The 24,475-nt window shown below is 42.9% G+C and overlaps 1 protein-coding gene across 1 annotated transcript in view; it reads right to left on the bottom strand.

The window, feature by feature from the left end:
- Positions 1 to 24,475, bottom strand: part of igsf9bb (immunoglobulin superfamily, member 9Bb) — a 160,772-nt gene that overhangs the window by 43,542 nt on the left and 92,755 nt on the right. The window contains exons 5-8 of the mRNA XM_073824629.1: positions 21,460 to 21,577; positions 17,271 to 17,412; positions 7,544 to 7,689; positions 1,277 to 1,419 (exon numbers count right to left, since the gene is read on the bottom strand). Coding sequence (XP_073680730.1) covers positions 1,277 to 1,419; positions 7,544 to 7,689; positions 17,271 to 17,412; positions 21,460 to 21,577 — 549 coding nt within the window. The remainder of the gene's footprint in view (positions 1 to 1,276; positions 1,420 to 7,543; positions 7,690 to 17,270; positions 17,413 to 21,459; positions 21,578 to 24,475) is intronic.

The raw sequence follows: 24,475 nt of genomic DNA, 5'->3' as shown, positions 1-24,475 counted from the left end.
TACAATTATTTCTTTGTACTGCAATCTCATGATTATTTTTCAAAAAGTATCTAACAAGCTTTTAAATTTAGTAAACCCCTTTTGCTATAATGGTTTTCATGTCCTTGACAAGCCATACAATTATCAGTTTTCGCGACGCGTCATCAGTCGGCCATATTGGAGGCACTGAACAGAACGAAACTCACATATTTAGCTGATTATTGCTGCTGAAAATGGTCAATTATTGTCATGTTTTGGGCTGTACTAATCGGTCAGACCAAGAAACACATCTGGAGTACTACAAACTGCTAAAAGTTATAACAAATCAAGGAGGAGAGTGGAAAAAACTGTCTGAGGAACAAAAGGCATTTGTGGTTGGCCAAACTGAACCAGGGTTTCCAGAGCAAGAATCTTGACAACATTTGTGTTTGCTCTTATTATTTCCAGTCAGGTAGGTGAAATATTAGGCTAACATGTTTAATACTGCTTGTACCTATCTTTACCATTTATTAACTTTAATCTGTCAAAATATTGCGCCCTTTCCTGCTTACTAAGTCCTTCTCCATATGATTTAGCAACTTCCACACATTTATTCCAGTTTAGACAGCATAAATTAGCAGAACAACTTATTCAGTAGTACATTAACCATGCAATCCACAGTGTTGTTTACATCCAAGTATCGTCAATATGGCCACGCATCCGGGTAACTGACCAAATCATGACATAAGTGCAAACCCTCTATTGCAGTGTTTCTCAACTCCAGTCCTCGGGACCCACTGCTCTGCACATTTTGTATGTCTTCCTCATTTAAGGCACCTGATTTTGATCATCAGCTCATTAGTAGAAAGATTCATGAACTGAACTGAGTGTGTCAGACTCAGAAACATACAAAATGTGCAGAGCAGTGGGTCCCGAGGACTGGAGTTGAGAAACACTGCTCTATTGCATTCAATGAAATGAATGGAGTGGATTAGCTCTCAGTGCACTTTAGCTGTAACATGATATGCCTACACATTTTCAGCTGCACGCTGACTATCCTTAAAAGCCAAGCATGCTGAGGAAGAACAGGGTTTGAGGATGAAAGTGATATCCTGTATCTTCACTAAGGTCAGTTATTCTCCATTTGGCTTTATACTGTAGTTGAAGAGGAGCCAGTGATCTTTGTCTGTGTGAGACTATGAGCTCAATGTGAACTGTGAATGAAACCCATCTTACACAGCTGAGGGAGAGACAGATCGCCGAGGCCCATGTGACAGCATCTGTGAAAACACTGAGATCATTGTCCAGCTGGACTCACCTTCTCTATCCGCAGAGGCAGGCTGTCTTTTTTCCACTTCACTGAAGTGACAGGCGGGTTGGCATCCACCGGGCAGCGGATGTACCCCGGCAGTCCGATGGCCACGTAAATAACTGGCGGCATGTTTATCACACGGGCAGGGTCTATGGGACACAATGAGAGGTAGAAACGTAAAAAACAGCATACGTGCAGAGTTGTTTTAAAATTAGACATCAAGGCTTGTCCATTGTTAAACTGTCAGACAGATGAGAGGAGTCTGTACCGGATGTCTCTCCGAGCCATTAGTCTGGAACATTTTGCACAAGTCCTCTGAATAAGTCAAACACTGATGGAGAAATACACTAATAAAGAACTTTTTGCTCCCACGTGCCTGAAATGAAAGTGTGAAATCTGACAAAAACATCTGAACTTGCTCACACTGAGACTGGTACTCAGCTAATCGAAGTACAGTACAGTAAGCACCTTGGAAAAATACATATTATAAAATACATACAAATACAACTAGCATACAGTGCCTTGCAAAAGTATTCATACCCCTTCATTATTTTCACGTTTTGTTTTGTCAGCCTTATGTTAAACTGCTTTAAATTACTTTTTTCCCCACAACAATCCACAATCCATGCAACAATATGACAAAGCAAAAACAGAAAAAATGAAAAAACTGAAATAAGTACATTGCATAAGTATTCATACCCTTAACTCAGTTCTTAGCTTAAACACCTTTACAGCCTCAAGTCAAGTCAAGCCTTTTGGGGTATGACGCGAGAAGCTTTGGACATCAGCATTTGGCAGTTATCTGCCATTCTTCTCCTCACCTCTTCACCTCTACAGCTTTGCCAGTTTGGATGGGGACAGATGCACATTTTCAAGTTTCTCCAGAAATGTTTGATTGCGTTTAATCCCAGGCTCTGGCTGGGCCACTCAAGGACATTCACAGAGTTGTCTACAAGCCACTCTTGCTGTGGGCTTAGGGTGGTTGTCCTGTTGGAAGGTGAACCTTCTGCCCAGTTTGAGGTTCTGAATGCTCTGGACTGGGTTTTCATTAAGGCTATCTCTATATTTTGCTGTGTTGAGCTTTTCTTCTACTCTGACGAGTCCCTCAGTCCCTGCCACTGAAAAACAGCCCCATGCCAGCACACTTTACTTTTGGGATGGTACTCTGCAGGTGATGAGCAGTGCCTTGTTTCCTCCATGATGCTTGGAATTGAGGTTCATCAGAACAGAAAAAGATGCTTTTTTTTTGCAAATTCAAAGTGTGTTTTCATGTGTCTTCACTGAGGAGAGCATTGAGTTTGGCCACATCACCATAAAGCCCAGATGTGTGGAATGTTGCAGTGATGTTTGTCCATCTGTAGGTTTCTCCTATCTCGAAAATATGATCATGGAACTCAACTGGAGTAACTATCAGGATCTTGGTCACCACTCTAAGTAAAGCCCTTCTCCATCAACTGCTCAGTTTTGCCAGTAAGTCATCTCTTGGAAGAGTCATAGGAGTCATCTTCCTTTAAGGGTAAAGGAGACTACATGTTTCTGTGAACCTTCAATGCAGTAGAATTTTTGTAACTTTTCCCCAAGACTGTGGCTTGATGCAATCTTGTTTCTGAGATCTAGAGGCAGTATTTTAACCTCAGGGCTTGGTTTTTGCTCTGATATGCATTTTCAGTTGTTAGACCTTTTTATTAAGATGTTTGTCTTTCCAAATCATACCTATTAAATTGAATTTGCCACAGGTTAACTTCACTTGAAGTGTGGTAACACCTACAAGCAATTTGAATGCCCCTAGCAAAATTTCATCTGTCCCAGGTATGGGAATACTTATGTAATGGAATCATTTCAGTTTTTTATTTTTAATAAATTTGCAAATTTTTTTTTGCTTTGTCATTATGGTGTATAGAGTGTAGAATGATGTGGGGGAAAAGTCATTTAAAGCAGTTTAACATAAGGCAGTAACAAAATAATTAAGGGGTATGAATACTTGGTAGGGTATTGTGGGCTGATTTTAAATAAGAAAGCCCCCCAAAAAGCCCCAAAATCCCTAAATTTTGTCACTAAATATGGTTTGCTCTTTCAGTTGACTAAACAGGCAGTGTTTAGTGTAAAAGAAAAAAAATCCTAAGGAAAATGGATTAAAATCGGCTTCTAAAGCACAATAACAGCATGTGTAATGATATAAAACAATTCTTAAAGAAGAAGTTCACTTCCAGAACAAAAATTTACAGATAATTTACACACCCTCTTGTCATGCAAGATGTTCATGTCTTTCTTTCTTCAGTCGTAAAAAATAATGTTTTTTTTTTTAAAACATTTCAGGATTTCTCTCCGTATAGTGGACTGCCCCCAAATTTGAACTTCCAAAATGTAGTTTAAATGCAGTTTGAAAGGGCTCTAAACTATCCCAGCCGAGGAAGAGGGTCTTATCTAGCAAAACGATCGGTTATTTCAAAAAAAGACAATTTCTATACTTTTTAACCTTAAAATGCTTGTCTTGTCTAGCACCATGTGTACTCTTGTGTATTCCGGTTTAGGACAGTTTAAGACAAGACAAGCATTTGAGGTTAAAAAGTATATAAACTGTTGCAAGATAAGGCCCTTCTTCCTCAGCTTGGATCATGTAGAGCCATTTGAAGCTGCATTTAAACTGCATTTTGGAAGTTATAAGCACCATTAAAATCCACTATAAGGAGAACAATCCTGAAATGTTTTCCTCAAGAAACATTTTCTTATCAACTGAAGACAGAAAGACATTAACATCTTGGATGACAAGGGGGTGAGTAAATTATCTGTACATTTTTGCTCTGGAAGTGAACTTCTCCTTCAATTCCTTTGCACCACATCCCAGGAACAACAGCATTATTTCTGATAACTTTTCCCTTCTTGTACAAACATTGTACAAACAACATCTACAGCAAAGAGTATCAACACTACTGTAAACGAGATTCAATTGCGTGTGACTCATAAATCACAGTCTCTCATTAGTGAAGACGCCAGCCAACCGCGGCATGCTGGAGAACGAGAGGGAGCGGCGCTCCAAAACGAACACTTTGAAGAAATCCACTGCTCCATCCTAACGCTTAGCAAAGTGCCAAGGTCTATTTTTAGCATGAGTGGAGCTGAGGGACAGGATGATGGGAGGAGTGGACCAGAAAGAAAGTGTAGAGTTGAGAAAAGAACAGTAGAGTCGTGAGAACAAAATACAGGACTGCCAAAGAAAAAGAAAAGGGAGAGGAAAGAAAAAATTGCAATGCCGTCAGCCATCCAACGGGGCCGCCATCGCCCACGCTAACAGCCTGCCGGAGTGTCTGCAGGTGACGTCATTGCAGAGAAGAGGGTTTCCACACAGGATGATGTCATCCCTTTACATCCCTCCTCCTTTTTTCTCACTTACTGTCAAATACACTTTCTCTGCGCGTCTGTTCGCTACACACATGGGCGACCAGACTACGTGAGACTGTTTGCGAGGACAGGTGAAAATTCCTGCGGTTTGGGAATTCTGCAATGATGTAATCCTTTAACCGAGCCAAGCTTGTCCGACACAGGCTTCCTCCGAGCGAGGGAATCTGAAATGTCTGTTGCCTTGGATACCACAGTCACAGCCGCAGTGTTCATTCCTGTCGCTATTTACAACATGTTTGTTTTTTTGGTTGTTTTTTCCCAACAACGTCTAGAAAACCCAGGTTCTTTGCACTGGTGTGGAAGACGTGAGCCGTGACTGAGTGATCTGCTAGCTTACTGACTCAAGGTCACTGTTTCAATTCTGCTCCAGACTCCGGGGACAGAAGGCCATTCCAATCTTTGGGCTGCAAATAGAAAGCGTCAGCCTTCCCAACGGCGGCAGTTGAAGCTAATACGCCCTCGTGCCCATGCATTGAGACGGAATATGCCGGGAGACTAAAGTAACCCTTTCATCAATTACAGAAGATCACTCTGCAAGAAAAACACTTATATCACTGTTATTCTGCATATGTGATCCCAATGTTAAGGTGTAAAAATGATTTGGCCCCCGTGACGAAAAGGCACACTTCTGGTGAAGGTTGTTACTTCATTTTCACACTTAATCCAGTGAGACCAATGTCACAGATTCAGGATGAAGGAGAATTCCTCCTTTATTATGTCATGTATGACATTACGTAATACAAAAGGCAATTGGGAATTACTGCTTCAACTAAAAAAAGTTGTCATTGTATTATAATACAGGACATTGTCCTTTAAAATGAATTTTGGAAATCAGCTATATCAGAAAGTCTTAAAGGAATAGTTCACCCAATAATGAAAATTCTGTCATTAATTACTTATTCTTATCTCCTTATTACCTTTATGGGCCTGGGAATGTTTTAGTTGCTTTGCTGTCTATGCAGAGTCAGAAAGCTCTCGGATTTTATCAAACATATCTTAATTTGTGTTCTGAAGATGAAGGTCTTAACCAATCGTTTCGCTAGATAAGACCCTTCTTCCTTGGCTGGGATCATTTAGAGCACTTTGAAGCTGCATTTAAACTGCATTTTGGAAGTTCAAACTCGGGGGCACCATAGAAGTCCATTATATGGAGAGAAATCCTGAAATGTTTTCCTCAAAAAAACATAATTTCTTTACGACTGAACAAAGAAAGACATGAATATCTTGGATGACATGGGGGTGAATACATTATCTGTAAATTTTTGTTCTGAAAGTGAACTACTCCTTTAAGTATAATTTCCCTTTTATCCCCAAAATCAAATATCAAAACATTAGGTTAACTGCATTCATGTCCTGCATTAATCAGTCTGTGTGAATGCATCTAAATGCCACTTCAGATGCAGATTCTGTGCCACCTCTGTATTGCAACTGATTTCATTTGATTGGTAACAGTCCTATAGTGTCTTACTATTTTAATTTATTAATTCAATTTAAGAATTTGACACAAAAGATGATGCATACACTTAATTAGATTAGAATAAACTGGTCTTGTAAAGGTAAAAATGTAGCCTGGGTGTCCCCATACTGCCTTGCGCAGCGCGATTTTATTCACGCTTCTAGTCTAGTCTGGAAACCATGGACCTAATTTTCACCTAAGATAGGGAACCAATCACAGAACGGGGAGGGAGCAGCAAGACGATGACGCCTTCTATGCGACTCACCTTAGCAGTTGGTTATTAACTATGGATCCAGCATGGCAGCAGACGCGAAGTTATCTTTCGATGCAGCCTTACACCTTGTCTACACCGGACGCGAGTGGCGCGATGCGACGCGACAAATGACGTTAGAACCTATTATGCTGTCTACACTGGATGCAGCGCAGAGCGGCAAATCCCCGACAGTGATCTGCTGCCGCATTCTATTTATGTTTAAATGATTTGCAACGGTCGCCTTGTCGCGTCCAGTGTAGACTGACTGCGGGATCAAATGAAAGAGTTCAAGTAAGGTATGTTTCAATTTAATTTCATATTTAGAGCTTCTGTTAAGAACATTGCATATTTTAATTTGAATATCAGATTGTAATGTAGTTAATCGTTAGCATAAGCAGCTAACGCTAATATGCTGGGCCTTAGAACGATTTTGAGCTATTATACTTTAGCTGTTGCGGCACGGCAACTGTCGCGTCCGGTGTAGACACGGTGTATAGTGTTCTAAGTTGTTTAGAACGCAAGTTTATTTTGAATAAAGAGCAACTTTTGGCGTTCGCTCTACATACGTCATCCGGTATAATTGAAACGATTGGCTATGAGCTACGCACAGGCGCATTTGATAGACATTCGTATCGCCCAATAAAAGGCTCTGGGCATTCGTAAACCACGCCTCAAATACGAGAAAATGAACATGTGGTTCCCAGACCACGAATCATGACGAAGTCATAACGTGGTCTGGTGATAGCCAGGCTAGTAAAAATGCCCATAAAAGGTAAAAATCCATTTAAACTTATTGGAAAAGGTCATTTCTGTTACTGCACAGTATATGAAGAATATCAAAAGCTTTGGGAATCAGCTGACCACAGCAGACCTAAACCTGTCAAAGTACCACGCTCTGCTAAATATCGTCTAATTATCATTATGGACTATGAAACATAGAGATAGAGATATCATTTTTTGTCACTATTGCACACCCACCGACAAGAAGTAAAAATACCAAATGGATTCTATTCTGGTGGTTTCTCGCCTACATACTGCAGCTGTAGTTCAGCATCTGCACTGTGCAATGCAGAGAGAACTTTTAGGGGCACCAGAAAAGGACAAATGTTTCAGAGGAAAGACAAAGATGTAGTGTCTCTACTTGTGTATCTGTAGACTGACTCACAATGCACTGTCAGGTACGCTGATGCAGAAGGTGGGCGCCCAAGGCTGTTACTCGGGCTGCAGGTGTATTTCCCAGCATCCTCAGGTTTCACCTGGGAGATGATGAGTGAACCGTCGATAAGAATACTCACTCTGCGCTTTAGATCACTAGAGTGAGAAAAAAAGAAGAAGACAAAGAAGAAGCAAAAGAGAATTAGCATCAACAGTATTAATAATTCACACAGGTTACATTACTACATACACTACCATTCAAAAGTTTGACAGTTAGATTGTTTTTTAGGAAATGAATGCTTTTATTCAGCAAGGATACATTACATTGATACAAAATTACATCTAATACTTTAAAAATAACCTTACCGATCCCAAACTTTTGAACAGTATAGTGATTTTTATTTAATATTTTTATGCTCCACATACTGTAACAACATGAAAGTTAGTAAATTACTTTTTGTCTATGTTATCCTTACAAATCTGTATGCCTATGTAAATTAATTTGAAGCCAGAAAATATAAAGCCAGAATTACAGTCTACTCTTTCAACAAGAACAGATGGAGTGTCCGGAACAGAGCTCAGATGAAAAAAAAAAAAAAAAAGAAAAGAAAAAAAACGCTCCAGTGGACAAAATGCCTGCGTGGTCTGTGCTTCCACCTGTCCTGCTGCACAGAGCCTCTATTAGAAAGAAAAAAAACATAATATCCTTTTTCTATAGAGTGTACAGGCCATGCATGAGGGCGTCTGGAATGGCTCAGGGCACCGCTACTTCTAATCAGTGCTAGAGGAGCGTATGATGACACAAGCGCCATGTCACTAGATATTCTTGTCATGGGGGAGAGAAGGAGAAGCGCGAGCCATGAGAACATAAGAGGGTCTATGCTGAAGCTGTGGTTGTGGTTTATCGTGATAATAGTAGGCACTCGTTTTGTGCCCTTTCCTACTCAAGGTTAAATATCTAGTATTTTTTTGTGCTACATGTTTTTATGCTTACTAAATTAACATGCAGTTACCTTAGCAACATGTTATTGCTAAAGTCGAATTAAATCAATTGGTCTTTATGAGAGGAGCTGCTTTCTAACATTTCCATTTAGTCACTTATAAGGCATCAAGTAGTATTTGATATAAGTATTTGTGACCCTGGACCACAAAACCAGTCATAAGGGTTCATTTTTTTTAATTGAGATTTATCATCTGAAAGCTGAATAAATAGGTAAAAATGCAAAAAATTCAAAAAAATATTGAGAAAATCGCCTTTAAAGTTGTTCAAATGAAGTTCTTAGCAATGCATATTGCTAATAAAAAACAAAGTTTTATATATTTATGGCAGGAAATTTACAAAACATTTTCATTGAACATGATCTTTACTTAATATCCTAATCGTTTTTGGCATTAAAGAAAAATTGCATGTATTGTTGGCTATTGCTACAAATATACCTGTTCTACTTGTGACTGGTTTTGTGGTCAAGGGTCACATTTCAGTCCATCTAACTGTTCATTCAGGTGCACACAAAACAAATGAGACACAAATAAGACAATCTGAGGTGTAATGACACTGACACATGCAAACAATGTCAACACAAGTGAGAAATACATTGTAACACTTTTTTTTCTGTTAAAACCAATTTTTCCCAGTAAAATGTCAGCTTTTTTTTTTTTTTTTTGCAAAAAGATAACTATGATTTCAAATGTGGGGGCTCAGAGCTTGGCACTAAATGATTTTTTTATGACAACTCCTTAAAAATGAATATAAATTTTAATTAAATCAGTGTCTGTTTATGAATAGATGAACACTACCATTCAAATGTTAGAAGTTTCCACCCTGTTTTCTAAAGAAGCTTATTTCTGTCACGGAATGTAAAAACAAAAAATGTAGGCTAATTGATATTTTTTTTTATCTCATAATTATGTTTTTTTCCTCGCAATTCTGGGTTTATTTCTCCCAGTTCTCACAATTACCCTTTTAAAACAATTAAATTATTATTAAGTGGGGGAAAAAATTATAAACTTACAATTATAAGATAAAATAAAAATAAAAATAAAATCTATTAAAAATACATCTATTAAAAAAAGGGAAAAATTATTTTGTGCACCTATGATAACATTTCAGATTTTTCTCCATATAGTGGACAACGAGTTCAAATATACCCAAAAACCTATAAATCCTAAACAAAAACTCAAAACTTCACACAACGTCTAGGTTACGTAGGTAACCCTCGTTCCCTGAAGGAGGGAACGGAGACGTTACATGGGAATTCGCTTAGAATCCAATCATATCTGAGCCTTATACAAAAGGCCAATGAAAATTGGCGAGTGGCATTTGCATGATGCGCCACGCCCCGTACATACGGGTATAAATAGCGACGTCATGCGCCAGTCAGACAGGTTCTTCGCTGAGGAGCCGGGTTGAGCCGGCGTCAGCGCGACGACAGGGACGTGGCAGGGGATGTAACGTCTCCGTTCCCTCCTTCAGGGAACGAGGGTTACCTACGTAACCTAGACGTTCCCCTTCAGTCGAATCACTTCGACGTTACATGGGAACTGACCCTATGGAACAAGCCACGTCCCTGCGCCGCGTTACGCAACGACCACGTGCCGGCAGGCGGACGTGTCAACAGGCGGACGTTAACGTAACCTTCCCAACGCCCTGGGGCCCGAGAAGGGGGGTCCCCAGGGATGCCAGAAACTGAAGCAGGGGTTGGGGGGGCGGAGACATGAATTCTGTCCATGTGAAAATAAGAAATTCAATATATCCATAAGGGGGTTTTAGGGATATACGAGGGAAACAGAGGCCTTCTGGTTGACCCCTGGAAAAATATAGAGAAAAATAGCCACAACCTGCGGGGCGAAGGAGACCCGGCAGGAGCACAGTCAAGAGCTACTCCGCGTCTAGCCCGGACTGAGGGGCATGGAGGACCCAGGTTCGCCGGAGGGAACAGACTGGGAGATAGCGCACGGATCCACGTGGGAATGGCGCAGCAAGCCGACACTAGCCGTCCTCCCGGTCACCTGTCAGAACTCGGGAGGACACGGCCTCTAAGCGAAGGTCGTAAAACCTGGCAAAGGTATTTGGTGTCGCCCAGCCGGCAGCTCTGCAGATGTCCGCTAATGAGGCGCCATGTGCCAACGCGTAGGAAGATGCAACACTCCGTGTGGAGTGGGCATGCAAGCCTAAGGGGCAAGGCTCTCCCTGATACAAGTAAGACAGGGAGATGGCTTCTACCACCCAATGCGCCAACCTCTGTTTGGAGACAGCATTCCCTTTCTGCTGACCTCCGAAGCAGACAAAGAGCTGCTCAGTGCGTCTGAAGTGCCGAGTGCGGTCTACGTAAGTGCGCAGAGCACGGACTGGACACAACGATGCTATAGCTGGGTCTGCCTCCTCCAAGGGCAGAGCTTGCAGGTTCACCACCTGATCGCGGAAAGGCGTGGTGGGAACCTTGGGCACATAGCCGGGCCGGGGTCTCAGGATGACGTGAGAATCGCCGGGCCCGAACTCCAGGCACGCTTCGTCGACAGAGAAAGCTTGCAGATCCCCCACCCTCTTGATGGAGGCCAACGCGGTCAGGAGCGCTGTCTTCAATGACAGAAACTTAAGCTCAACTGAGGCGAGGGGCTCGAAGGGAGGTCCCCGCAGGCCCTGGAGGGCGACGGAGAGGTCCCAAGAGGGTACGAGGCGCGGTCTGGGAGGATTGATCCTCCTAGCGCCTCTGAGGAATCTCACGACCAGAGGGTGCTTACCTAGGGATGATCCATCCACTGCATCGTGATGTGCGGCAATAGCGGCAACATACACTTTGAGAGTCGAAGGGGACAGCCTGCGCTCCAACTTCTCTTGCAGGAAGGAAAGCACTACTGCAATCGTGCATCTCTGTGGGTCCTGTTCTCGTGAGGAACACCAGTCGACGAATAGACCCCACCTCAGTGCGTACGCCTGCCTTGTAGAGGGGGCTCGGGACTGAGTGATGGTTTCTACCACGGCCTGTGGAAGGCCGGCGAGGTCTGAAGCGTTCCGTCCAGGAGCCAGACGTGCAAGTTCCATAGATCGGGACGTGGGTGCCAAATAGTGCCCATCCCCTGAGAAAGAAGGTCCTTCCTCAAGGGGATTTTCCAGGGAGGGGCTGCCACGAGGGAAATGAGTTCTGGGAACCAGGTCCTGGCAGGCCAGTATGGGGCGACCAGGAGAACCTGCTCCTCGTCCTCCCTGATCTTGCACAGGGTCTGTGCAAGGAGGCTCACTGGGGGAAAGGCGTACTTGGGCCCCGGAGGCCAGCTGTGGGCCAGAGCGTCCCTGCCGAGGGATACCTCGTTGAGGGAGAAGAACTGCTGGCAGTGGGAGGATTCGGGGGAGGCAAACAGATCTATCTGGGCCTCCCCGAAATGCCTCCAAATCAGCTGGACTGTCTCGGGGTGGAGTCGCCATTCTCCAGGGAGGGTGGACTGCCGTGAGAGCTGATCGGCTGCACGGTTGAGTTCCCCCGGAATGTGAATGGCACGTAGCGATTTTAGCCACGTTTGACTCCAGAGGAGCAGACGGCGGGCGAGTTGTGACATGCGACGGGAGCGGAGGCCGCCCTGGCGGTTGATATAAGCCACAGTCGCAGTGCTGTCGGTACGCACAAGTACGTGCTTCTGACGCAACGTCGGTCGGAAGCGACGAAGGGCCAGAAGCACAGCCAACAACTCGAGGCAATTGATGTGCCACTGCAGTCGAGGTCCTGTCCAGGAGCCCGAAGCTGCTTGCCCGTTGCACACAGCACCCCAACCCGTGGTGGAGGCATCCGTGTAAACCACGATGTGCCTGGACACCTGCCCCAGGGGTACTCCGGCCTGGAGAAAGGCAGGGTCTGACCACGGGCTGAACAGGCGGCGACACTGCGGGGAAACGCCAATCCGGAGTGTGCCACGGTGCCATGCCCGTCTCGGGACTCGGTCGTGTAGCCAGTGCTGAAGCGGTCTCATATGAAGCAAGCCCAGCGGCGTTACCGCGGCCGCAGCTGCCATATGCCCCAGGAGCCTCTGAAAAGTTTTTAGAGGAACCGCTGTCTTGTGCCTGAATAAATCTAGACATCTCAGCACCGACTGAGCGCGCTCGTTGGTGAGACGGGCTGTCATGGAGACCGAGTCCAGCTCCACGCCGAGAAAAGAGATCCTCTGCACTGGGGAGAGTTTGCTCTTTTCTCGGTTGACCTGAAGGCCCAGGCGGCTGAGGTGCTGAAGCACCAGGTCCCTCTGGTCGCAAAGCACCTCTCGAGAGTGGGCTATCAGAAGCCAGTCGTCGAGATAGTTGAGGATGCGGAAACCTGACAGCCAAAGAGGGGCCAGGGCCGCTTCCGCAACCTTGGTGAAAACGCGAGGAGAGAGGGACAGGCCGAATGGGAGAACTTTGTACTGGAATGCTCGACCCTCGAACGCAAACCGAAGAAAGGGCCTGTGGCGAGGAAGAATCGAGACATGGAAGTACGCGTCCTTCAGGTCGATGGCTGCAAACCAATCCTGGGGACGAATGCATGAGAGCATGCGCTTCGTCGTGAGCATCTTGAACGGCAGCCTGAGAAGGGACCGATTCAGGACTCTGAGATCCAGGATGGGTCTTAACCCACCACTCTTTTTGGGCACGATGAAGTAGGGACTGTAAAACCCTGACCTCATCTCGGCTGGAGGGACAAGCTCGATCGCATCCTTCGCCAGTAGGACTGCGACCTCTGCACGCAGGACAGCGGCGTGGGTGTCTGAGTGGACACGAGTGTGAAGGACACCTCTGTACCTGGGCGGAGCTTTGGCGAACTGAATCGCATAGCCGAGACGTACCGTCCGTATCAACCACCGCGAGGGGCTGGGGAGCTGAAGCCAGGCCCCCAAGCGCCTCGACAGGGGTGTCAAGGGAACGTTGACCGACGTGACCGTGGTGGGGCAGCCTAGGGGGGGAACAGGAAGGGGAGACAAGCTGCTCTGAGCAGGGCCTACCTTCTTCCCAGGTTCCCGCGCTGGCGAAAGACAGCTCCGAGTCCGGCTCCGAGAGGGCATCCTGGTGCCGCCCGGAACGGGAACACGGGGCCGAGGCCCCGGAGGTGAAGGAAATTGCTCTTTTATTGAAGTTGTGGGTACCGCCGACCCGTGGGCCGGCGGCAGCGTTAAAGTGCACAACAACCCCCGGCCCTCCAGCGGGAGCGGGGACGCAGATGTTCTCGTCCCCTGAAGAACAAACTTCTCCACCTCCGGGTTGCCCGCGTCAGGGACGTTTCGCGGCTCTCTTGCGGGTGTTCTTTGCAGGTCCCTGAGAGGCGGGCGGCGCCGCGCCCCCGCGGCCGGCTCGACGTCGGGCCGTCTCCTTCTTGGGTTCAGCAGGCGACGGAGCAGGTTTGGTGGGGGCCGCGGGGGGGCGCCCTCGGCGACGAGCGGGGGGAGGCTGAGCCACCGGCGGCGGGATGGTTTTGGACTCGCGGCGGGGCAGGATGTGTTGAATGGCCTCCCTCTGCTTCTGGACTGCCGAGAACTGCTGGGCAAAGTCCTCGACAGTGTCGCCGAATAGGCCACTCTGGGAGATAGGAGCGTCAAGAAAGCGAGCTTTGTCGACGTCTGCCATCTGGGCCAGAGTGAGCCATAGGTGTCGCTCCTGGACCACGGCTGTGGACATCACCTGACCAAGGGAACGCGCCGTGACCTTCGTCGCCCGTAGGGCGAAGTCGGTGGCGGCGCGGAGTTCTTCCATAACCCCCTGGTCGGGACCACCCTCGTGCAGCTGTTTCAGGGCCTGGGCCTGATAAACTTGGAGGATCGCCATAGCATGCAGGGCGGTGGCGGCCTGTCCAGCGGCGTGGTAAACGCGGCCCGCAAGGGCGGACGAGCGCTCGCACGCCCTGGACGGGAGATGCGGACGATCCCTCCAGGTGGCAGCGCCGCGTGGGCACAAATGCACCGCCACAGCGCGCTCGACCCGGGGAATCGCCGCATACCCCCTGGCCGCCCCGCCATCGAGGGTGGTGAGGGGAGAGGAGCTGGGGCGGGGCCGTGATGAGAAGGGGGCCCGCCAGGATCTCGTCAGCTCCTCGTGCACCTCCGGGAAGAATGGGACCGAGGGGGGGCGAGGTGGAGCCGCGGGGGCCCTCCCCAGGAACCAATCATCCAGCCTAGAAGGATCGGCCGGGGGCGCCTGGGGCACCTCCAGACCGATCCCCCTGGCGGCCCGGAGGAGCATAGTCGATAGCTCAACGTCCACCTCAGACGGAGCGGCCACCTCTGGAGGGGGCCGCGCCGCCGAAGCGTCCGCCTCGCCGACCGACTCTCCCTCTGATGCTGCGGTCGACATCTCATCCTCCGCAGGAGCACCGAAGGAGACGCTCAGCCCGCTGGGCGGGGAAGCGTACTGCTCCGGGAACTCGACGGGACCACGCTGTGTGACAGAAGACCGCAGGGCTTTCTGGGCCGGCGGTGCGTTCTGCACGGTGACAGTTAAGTCCCCCCCGCGTCTCGCCGCGGTGGCCAAAAAGCATTGACGGCTTAACGACGGACCGCGGGAGGAAGACGGGGGGAGCCGCCTCGCGAACGAGCGGCGGGACTTCAGCGTGCTCATGGTCATGCATTCGCAATGAATGCATTCACCATCCATGAACGCTGCCTCAGCGTGCTCACTCCCCAAACACGTGAGGCAGTGATCATGTCCGTCCGCAGGAGGGAGGAAACTACCGCATCCTGAAGCGCACGGCCGAAAAGCCATTCTGAAAAGAACGTCTTACGGCCGCGATAAATTGCTCTTTTAGCTCCCGGTCTGCCCAGGGAAAAAGCCGCGGGGCGGCTGTGCACTCAACGGGACTCTCTCGCTGGAAAGCAGAGCGGCTGTAGTGGCCGTGAAAACGGCAGCCCGCGGGAGATCGCTGACGGCTGCAGAAGGATAAGCTCTTTTAGTTGCAGCACGTCAGGAGAGAGAGCAGGAACTCTGGAAGAACTCTTTTCTTTTGAAGATTGTAGACTCTTTAGCAGAGAAAGCAGGCTCAACATTCAGACGGATCTGAAGCGAAGAAGCTGTCTGACTGGCGCATGACGTCGCTATTTATACCCGTATGTACGGGGCGTGGCGCATCATGCAAATGCCACTCGCCAATTTTCATTGGCCTTTTGTATAAGGCTCAGATATGATTGGATTCTAAGCGAATTCCCATGTAACGTCGAAGTGATTCGACTGAAGGGGAACTAGGTGAGCACATACGGCAGGTTTCTAAACAAGCATGCAAAGTTTTATGACGATTGGACCATAGGTGGCACTATAACAGTCATAAACATTAAAAAATCATCATATTTTCTATGGTAAATAACCTGGATTTTCCAGATATGCTTTTTAAATCATTGATTTAGTTGGTTACAGGCTTGCTAAACAATACGTAATGTCTATTTTCATATGTGCTTAAATTTCTTAAAGCGACTGAAACCTGATAATGATTTAGCGTTTAGGAAATTAAAAACTTTTTAAAAACAACTGATTGGTTTCAAAAAAATGCAGAGAATTTCTATACTTTTTAACCACAAATGATCATCTTGCACTAGCTTAATTTAACACATTACGCAGTCACGTTGGAAAGGTCATGTACTCTCTCGACCAATAATTATTTAAGTAATGTTGAACTTTACCTTTGGGTAGCTATAACGGGGTCGTTTAAAAAAGAGACGAATTCAAATATACTCAAAAGCCTATAAATCCTAAACAAAAACTCAAAACTTCACAAAACTAGGTGAGTATATACGGCAGGTTTCTAAACAAGCATGCAAAGTTTTGTAGTGATTGGACCGTAGGTGGCACTATAACAGTCATAAACATAAAAATCATCATATTTCTATGGTAAACAATCTGGATTTGCCAAATATGCTTTTTAAATCATTGATTTAGGTGGTTACAGGCTTGCTAAACAATACGTAATATCTATTTTCATATTTGCTTAATTTTCTTAACGCGACTGAACCCTGATAATGATTTGCCAATTAGGAAATTAGAAACTTTTTTAAAATAACGAGTGCTTGGTATCTAAAAAATATACATAATTTCTATACTTTTTAACCACAAATGCTCATCTTGCACTAGCTCAATTTTACGCATTATGTAGTCACATTGGAAAGGTCACACAGGCAGAAGTACCGACCCAGTGTTTGCAAAGCGAATATGCAAAAAGAAAGTTAAATGCTTTTTACAAAATAAAGTAAGACAACAGTGTTGGATGATTTTGAACCTACCCTAACTTTCTGAATTGGAGTACATAGACAACATCGTATAACACAAATCGTAAAGCTAGTGCAAAACAAGCATTTGTGGATAAAAAAGCTTTTAAAACATTTTTTTTTAAAAGGGCCAATCATTTGCTAGATAAGATCCTTATTCCTTGGCTGGGGTCGTGCTCCATTGAAACTGCAATTTGGACCTTCAACGCAGTGGCTCCTATTGAAGTCCGCTATGTGGAGGAAAATCCTGAAATATTTATCCTTAAAAACTTTTTTTTTTTGGACTGAGGGAAGAAAGACATAAACATCTTGGATAACATGGGGGTGAGTAAATTATCAGGACATTTTTATTCTGGAAGTGAAGTTCTGGAAGTTTAACCAAAGCCTAAAACAGTATCACAATGGCTATAGTCCCTAAAACTCACTGATGCCTCAATGATGATGACGAAACTACATGGACTGTGACAAACTCCACATGGACACAGGACAGTGGGGTTATGGTACAGTAATGAACCCGATCATAACTTTACTTCTTGAAGAAGACGTTATCTTCCTCCCAGAACCAGGTGTACGTAAGGTTGCCAGGATACGCCTCAGCCTGACAAGTGAAGAATGCATCCTGGGATATGTTTACGGTTATGTTCTCTGGCGGTGAGACAATAAATGGTGGTCCTGAAATAGAAACGAGACACATAATAAATCAGCATTACATATCAGGATGTGCCACATCCTATTGAAGCATATAGCAATCTCAGTCCTCTTCAAGGTTAAAACAACAGTATTAAAGAAAAGATCTCATATAAATGTGTCTAATAATATATTTTTCATTCTGTCATTTGTATTTAACATCGGTTAGACAATGTCAGTCGATTGTGGAGTGAATCACACAAAATTGTATTTAATCAATACCTTGTTTACAGTGGTGAATGATACCGAATGAGTTAATATAGGCACCACTCAGTGGTCTCATCTAAATATCATTGGCTAAGATAAGAATTCTACCCAGTGTGAGAATCTGCAGCGGCCTACCCACAGATCTCACTCTACCGCCCACTGTGGGCATCGCTTCAGTTGGCAGTGCCAGTGTAAAGAGAGGGCTCTTCTGTGGAGAAAGCCTGCAGAGAGCTCCCCGTGCAAGCACGGACTCTACAGATGCTCTCCGTCCTGCTCGACAGCACACACACACACACACACACACACACACACACACACACACACACACACACATTACAGTACAAAAACAAACTCGCTAGACAGCCAGTGTGTCTACAAAACTGTGTTTCTGCAACTTGGCACTTTTATGTCTCAGCAGTTGATTTTTATTTAAACTAACAGAAAACTTGTTCTTTTTGTTAACTGAAATTCTTATTAGGGGTTCAAACCCTATTGTCATTGTTCGAATGTCCAAGGATCAGCATTTTCCACTTAAAATTGATCAGGCAGACCAAACTTTAAGTCATAGAGACTTGAAATTTGGAGGGATGGTAGTACTCATACTGTCTACAACGTCACCAAGGCTCGTCCCAAACGGCCTTACGGTGACGGTACAGTGATCAAAAGTAAGAAATTCCTCATAATTTTATCATCACCATGCAAAATGCGGTATTTTGGATTTTTTTAGTAAACTAAATCTAGGTTTTTTACCTGATTGGAACCAAACCAGTGCAGAAAAAATATCTGAAGAGTGAATATCTATAATTATGAAAAGAAAGTTGAACTTTTGACTTGCCGTCACGACTGGACGCCAAAACGTTCGTTAGAAACGGAGCTGCTTTTACTAAAACTCTTAAATGGGAAGAGATATTTTTGCCAATCTTGGGACACGTATGTAACAGCTCAATGTAAGAGTTTGGCCTCTTGGTGGTGGTATAACTGGGGAAAAAACATAAAAATAGCTATGTACCCGTTAGTTCGATTGACTTGAAAATTGGTATGCCGTGTCTTTGTCCAAAGTGCCACAAGTGTCTATGAGGACATTTGCGTATCTCAAAAAACATGGTCATCGGGCAATTAATTTTGAGCACCCATTAAACAAGGTTAACAGAGGCCGATTGAAACTTGGTGGGCATGTTTGACTCATGGCCCTAGAGTTCTGTAAGAACATTGTCACTAGTTGGTGATAAGGAGTTTTACGACTCTGTCTTGTGTGGTGTTTCACACATTCACACAATATTCATATCACTTGATAGATCTTCTCATACTGAGCAACTTTGCCTCAAGAACCACTGCTGTCAAGTAAATCGTTTATTATATATTCTCGATTCTAACTTTTTGCAAACTAGTCCTAGGTCTTTAGTTACTCAACCTTAATATAAGCACGGCAGCATGATTCTCTGGACTCTCTAGATCAATAATTATTAAAAAAAAATTGTTGAAGTTGGGTAGCTATTAACGGGGTTGTTTAGAAAAGGGACAGGTTCAAATATACCCAAAAGCCTATAAATCCTAAACAAAAACTTAAAACTTCACAAAACTAGGTGAGCACATGTGACAGGTGATTTTAAACAATCATGCAATGTTTGCAAAGGGAGTTCAGACCGTAGGTGGCGCTATAACAGTCATAAACAATAAAAATCATATTTTTTTTTATGGTACATTACCTTGATTTGCCAAAAATGCTTTTTATAAATCATTGATTTAGGTGGTTATAGGCTTGCTAAATAATATGTAATGCCTTAAAGAGAACCCTGATAATCACTGCTTGCAGCTATATTTAATACAGAAATTCTATCACTCATTATGTACTTATATACATATTATTGTTTTGTCCATTCTGCCCTCCAAAGGCAAAGTGCAGTAACTACGCCAACACTGAAACTGAGAAAAATGCCTTTAAAGTTTTTACACCAGCTTGTCAAACATGTTGACACTCTCGTTTCTCTGAAACAGGACAAAACTGAACCAGGAGACTTTGTCACAAGACAAAATAGTTGTCACAAAGTCCATTTTAAGCCTTAATTCAATCTTCACCAAATGTGTAGTTACTGCGCTTTGCCTTTGGAGGGCTTGACATCTTCAAATATGTGATAAACTAGTCTAGACCAGTACAGAAATTCATAATGAGAAATGTTATTATAATTAATGCTTAGTATCTAATAATAATAATGAGATTTTCTCATTCAATTAATTGATAAATGCTAATTTGACAAACTTTATCATGGTTAGACAAAGTATCTCATAATAATGAGAACCTTTATCAGAATTCATGCTTAGTATCTTAAAATTTTGATAAACTGAATTAACGAAAACTATCATAATAATAATAATAATAATAATAATATGCTTTCTTATAATTAATGTTAAGTATTTTATAATAATATGAACATCCTCATGATTAATGTTTACTTTTAATATTATGAGTTGTTATAACAAGAATGCTTCTCTTTACTGTGAAAACTTTCTTATTATTACAAGAAAGTTTGTAATTATCATGAATCAAACTTTTTGCTTAATTGTGGCAGAAACAGGCTCATCAAATCTGTGTTGATTGTGCTAATAAACATGATATCATTTAGCATTATAGTTATTAGCATTAAATGGCCACTATTACTAATGATTCGCTTTTTTAAAACCATTCAATACAGTGGGCAAAACAAAATAAATTCAAAGGAAGCAGTTTTAGAAAAGTTTTAGTCTCATTTTATGACTGCATTGAGTTTGATACTGGTTTGATTGACATTTGACAGGACAAAAATAGAAATGAGTGTTTTATTGTTGTTTAAAAGTGTGAATAAGGTGAATAAAGGGCACTATTGCAGAAATCTGCCACTGAAATCTAATTTTAATCTTTTGACAGCTCTTATATTTGTGTAAAAATCTCCCCAAGTAAAGTAAAGTATATTTGTGACCCTGGACCACAAAACCAGCAATTTGAGACAATTTATACATCATCTGAAAGCTGAATAAATAAGCTTTCCATTGATGGTTTGTTAGGATAAGACAATATTTAAAATTTTAAAAATCTAGAATCTGATGGTGAAAAAAATATATATTGAGAAAACCGTCTTTAATGATGTCCAAATGAAGTTCTTAACAATGCATATTACCAATCAAAAATTAAGTTTTAAGATATTTACAGTAGGAAATGTATAAAATATCTTCATGGAACATCAACTTTGTTTAATATTCTAATGATTTTTGCCAAAAAAAGAAAAATCGATCATTTTGACTCATACAATGTATTTTTGGCTATTGCTACAAATATACTTAAGACTGGTTTTGTGGTCCAGGGTCACATTTATGATTATGGGTAGGCCACAGTCACGGATCTGAACTTTGGTTACTTTATATTTTAAATTAACACAAAAAAAATGTTAACAAATAAGCAACAAAAGTTAAACATCCAGTGCGATATTGGGTTAAATGCTAATATGGCATGCTAAAAGCACCAGACACAGAACAGATTAGGGATCCCAACAGAAAAAAAGCTTCTTTGGCAGCACTATGGTGAAAAATCTCTCTGACAGAGAACCCATTACTGCTTTATACTGTACCAGACAGCCAACATATGGAGTCCAATTATCTCTGTAGCTCTGCAGTATGGGTGCCATGCAGCATGCAGCTTTGCAAGCATGACTGTACACACATACACAGACACAAACACACAGAGGACTGTTCAAACACACAACACAGCACTCTGACAAAATGATAGCGATATTATTCAATTAACAGCAAATGATAAAGTCACAGGGAAATAGTTTAGAGCAGTTATAGTGCTACCTTGGACGAGTAGGCGTGTGGTATGGACGGCCTCTCCCTGCTCGCTGTACGCTCGGCATGTGTACGCTCCCCTGTCCTCACGGCTAATGGAAACAATCGTCAGGCTGCCATCACTCACCTGTGGAGAGAGGTCACAGCATCACCCACTGAGGTACAAACCGTTTGCGGTTTTTAAGTTTTTAATATGGATACTTTTCATACACAAATGCATCGATTTGCTTCGAAAGGCCTTTATTAACCCCCTGGAGCAATGTGGAGTACTTTTTATGATGGATGGATGCACTTTATTGGACTTCAAAAAATCAACAGCTATTACCTGCCATTATAAAGGACATATTTCAATATAACTCCAACTGTATTCATCTGAAAGAAGAAAGTCATATACACTTAGGATGGCTTGAGGGTGAGTAAATCACGTGGTGATTTTCATTTTTGGGTGAACTGTCCCTTTAAGAATTTTTTTATTATTTATATTAATATAAATAATGATTTCACATTCTCTCGTAAGTCAATACAAATTTCCTTTTTGCTTATTAAACACATCTGGTGGGTGTTTAAGTCAACATCAGTGCCTTGCGTCTCAAGCAACTTCTTATTTCTTATCTCTGTGACAGATTTAGTTTTTTTCTTATTTGCACACACAGATCAGTGGAAATGATGTTTTTAGGGAACCATGCTCAGTGTCCCATGAGACATCCAATTTTCCCACTGCCACACCCACATCTATGTTTCTTTACATTGAACACATGTATCATGACAGGGGCCACTCTTACAAGCAACTCATAACTAATAAAACAATTTGACGAAACAAATTGTCTCGCACAAAGTACAAACAAAAGCGCTTTGCAGTGAAATCGTTGTGAACCGGAGACAGAGAGGCAGAGACTGCGTAGGAGAGATCAAACAAACCAGGCCACTCCAACAGAGACTTAAAGATCAATGTGCATCTCTCTTTCTGCGCCCACACAAGTGTTATTTCCATTTTACCAATTGCAGAGCGGTTCTTGCGTTTATCTAATATGCTCTGGATTTTTCTTGGATAAATGGGGTGTACCATGTGGACCAAAAATGTAACATTTTGGAAATTAGGATCCAAAAGTGTAATTAACAATTTCCTGAACAGTTTTAGCAATGGAAAATTTTGTCCCCACTAAATATCTTAGATGTATCTACAGTTGATGTCAAAAGTTTACATACACCTTGAAGAATCTGCAAAATGTTAATTATTTTACCAAAATAAGAGAGATCATATAAAACGCATGTTATTTTTTATTTAGTACTGACCTGAGTAAGATATTTCACATACAATACGTTTACATATAGTCCACAAGAGAAAAAAATTGTTGAATTTATAAAAATGACCCCGTTCAAAAGTTTCTTAATACGGTGTTGTTACCTGAATGACCCAGAGCTGTGCTTTTTTGTTTTGTTTTTGTTTCGTGATAGTTGTTTATGAGTCACTTGTTTGTCCTGAACAGTTAAACTGCCTGCTGTGCTTCAGAAAAATCCTTCAGGTCCCACAAATTCTTTGGTTTTTCAGCATATCTGTGTATTTGAACCCTTTACAACAACTGAGGGACTCATATGCAACTATTACAGAAGGTTCAAATGCTCACTGATGCTTCAGAAGGAAACACAATGCATTCAGAGCCGGGGGTGAAAACTTTTGAATTTGAAGATCAGGGTAAAATTAACTTATTTTGTCTTCTGGGAAACATCTAAGTACCTTCCATAGCTTCTGAAGGGCAGTACTAAATAAAAAAAAAAATATGACATTTATGCAAAATAAGAAAAATGTAGATATCTTCATTCTGTTTAAAAGTTTACACCCCAGCTCATAATGCATTGTTTTTCCTTTTGAAGCATCAGTGAGCGTTTGAACCATCAGTAATAGTTGCGTACAAGTCCCTCAGTTGTCCTCAGTGTGAAAAGATCTGAAAATCGTACAGTCATTGTTGGAAAGGGTTCAAATACACAAAAATGCTGGAAAACCACAGAGTTTGTGGGACCTGAAAGATTTTTCTGAAGAACAGCGGGCAGTTTAACTGTTAGGGACAAACAAGGGACTCATGAACAACTATCACTAAACAAACATTTTTATAAATTCAACTATTATTTTCTCTTGTGGATTACATTTAAATGTCTTTTATTTGAAATATCATATTCAGGTCAGTACTAAATAAAAAAATAACATGCAATTTTGTATGATCCCTCCTATTTTGGTCAAATAATTAACATTTTCCAGATTCTGCAAGGTGTGTGTAAACGTTCTCAAACTTTTGACCTTTTTAAGTCATTTAAAATTATTTGTGGATAAACAATTTAATATTCATGAGCTTAATCTTTTGCGCAAAACAAATTATCCCCACTCATATATTACTCTGACGTTTTCTTTTGTGCAGGCTTTTGTTTTTAGTAAAATACTAGTCCGGGCTGCTCTGTGTCTTGTCTTTGTTCTGAAATGATATAAAACATGCAACTCATAATTCATTAATAGGATCCTGTATGAACTCTGAAGCTCTTTCAAGCTGTGATGGTTAGCTTGCTGGCTCGGTTTCACAATCATCCTTTCGAGACAAGGCCGCGCTGATGAGAGGAGAGTGTTTCTGCATGTTTTGGCTTTGAAACGTGCACATGCTCTCAGAGAGTGAGTTGAATAATTGATTTACTCTGTACAAGTGTGTGTGTTTGGAGGCAGAGGGGCAGGTAAGGGGCAGGATGCTGATACTTACTATGCATGATTCATCAGTACACATAATTCCAAATCCAAAGGGAAAAAAACTATGTCTTTGTAATTTTGCATCAAAATGTAATAATTTAAAGGCCCTATGATTTCTACGATTTGGAAAATGCAGATAAAATCGTGGAATCCAGTCATAATTTTACTTCACCTTTGAAAAGGTCAAAATGTCAAAAAGCCAACTGCTTCAGAAGAAGAACAGTTTGTTCTCATTTTTCAAAATCATTTCTCATATTCTTGTCTTTAGTCACAAATTATGTCCAGTACATTATTATA

The sequence above is a fragment of the Garra rufa genome, chromosome 19 (assembly GCF_049309525.1).
Source record: "Garra rufa chromosome 19, GarRuf1.0, whole genome shotgun sequence".
In the NCBI taxonomy this organism is placed as follows: Eukaryota; Metazoa; Chordata; class Actinopteri; order Cypriniformes; family Cyprinidae; genus Garra; species Garra rufa.
Note: the sequence above shows the minus strand (reverse complement) of the source record. Positions and strands in the feature narration are given on the sequence as shown.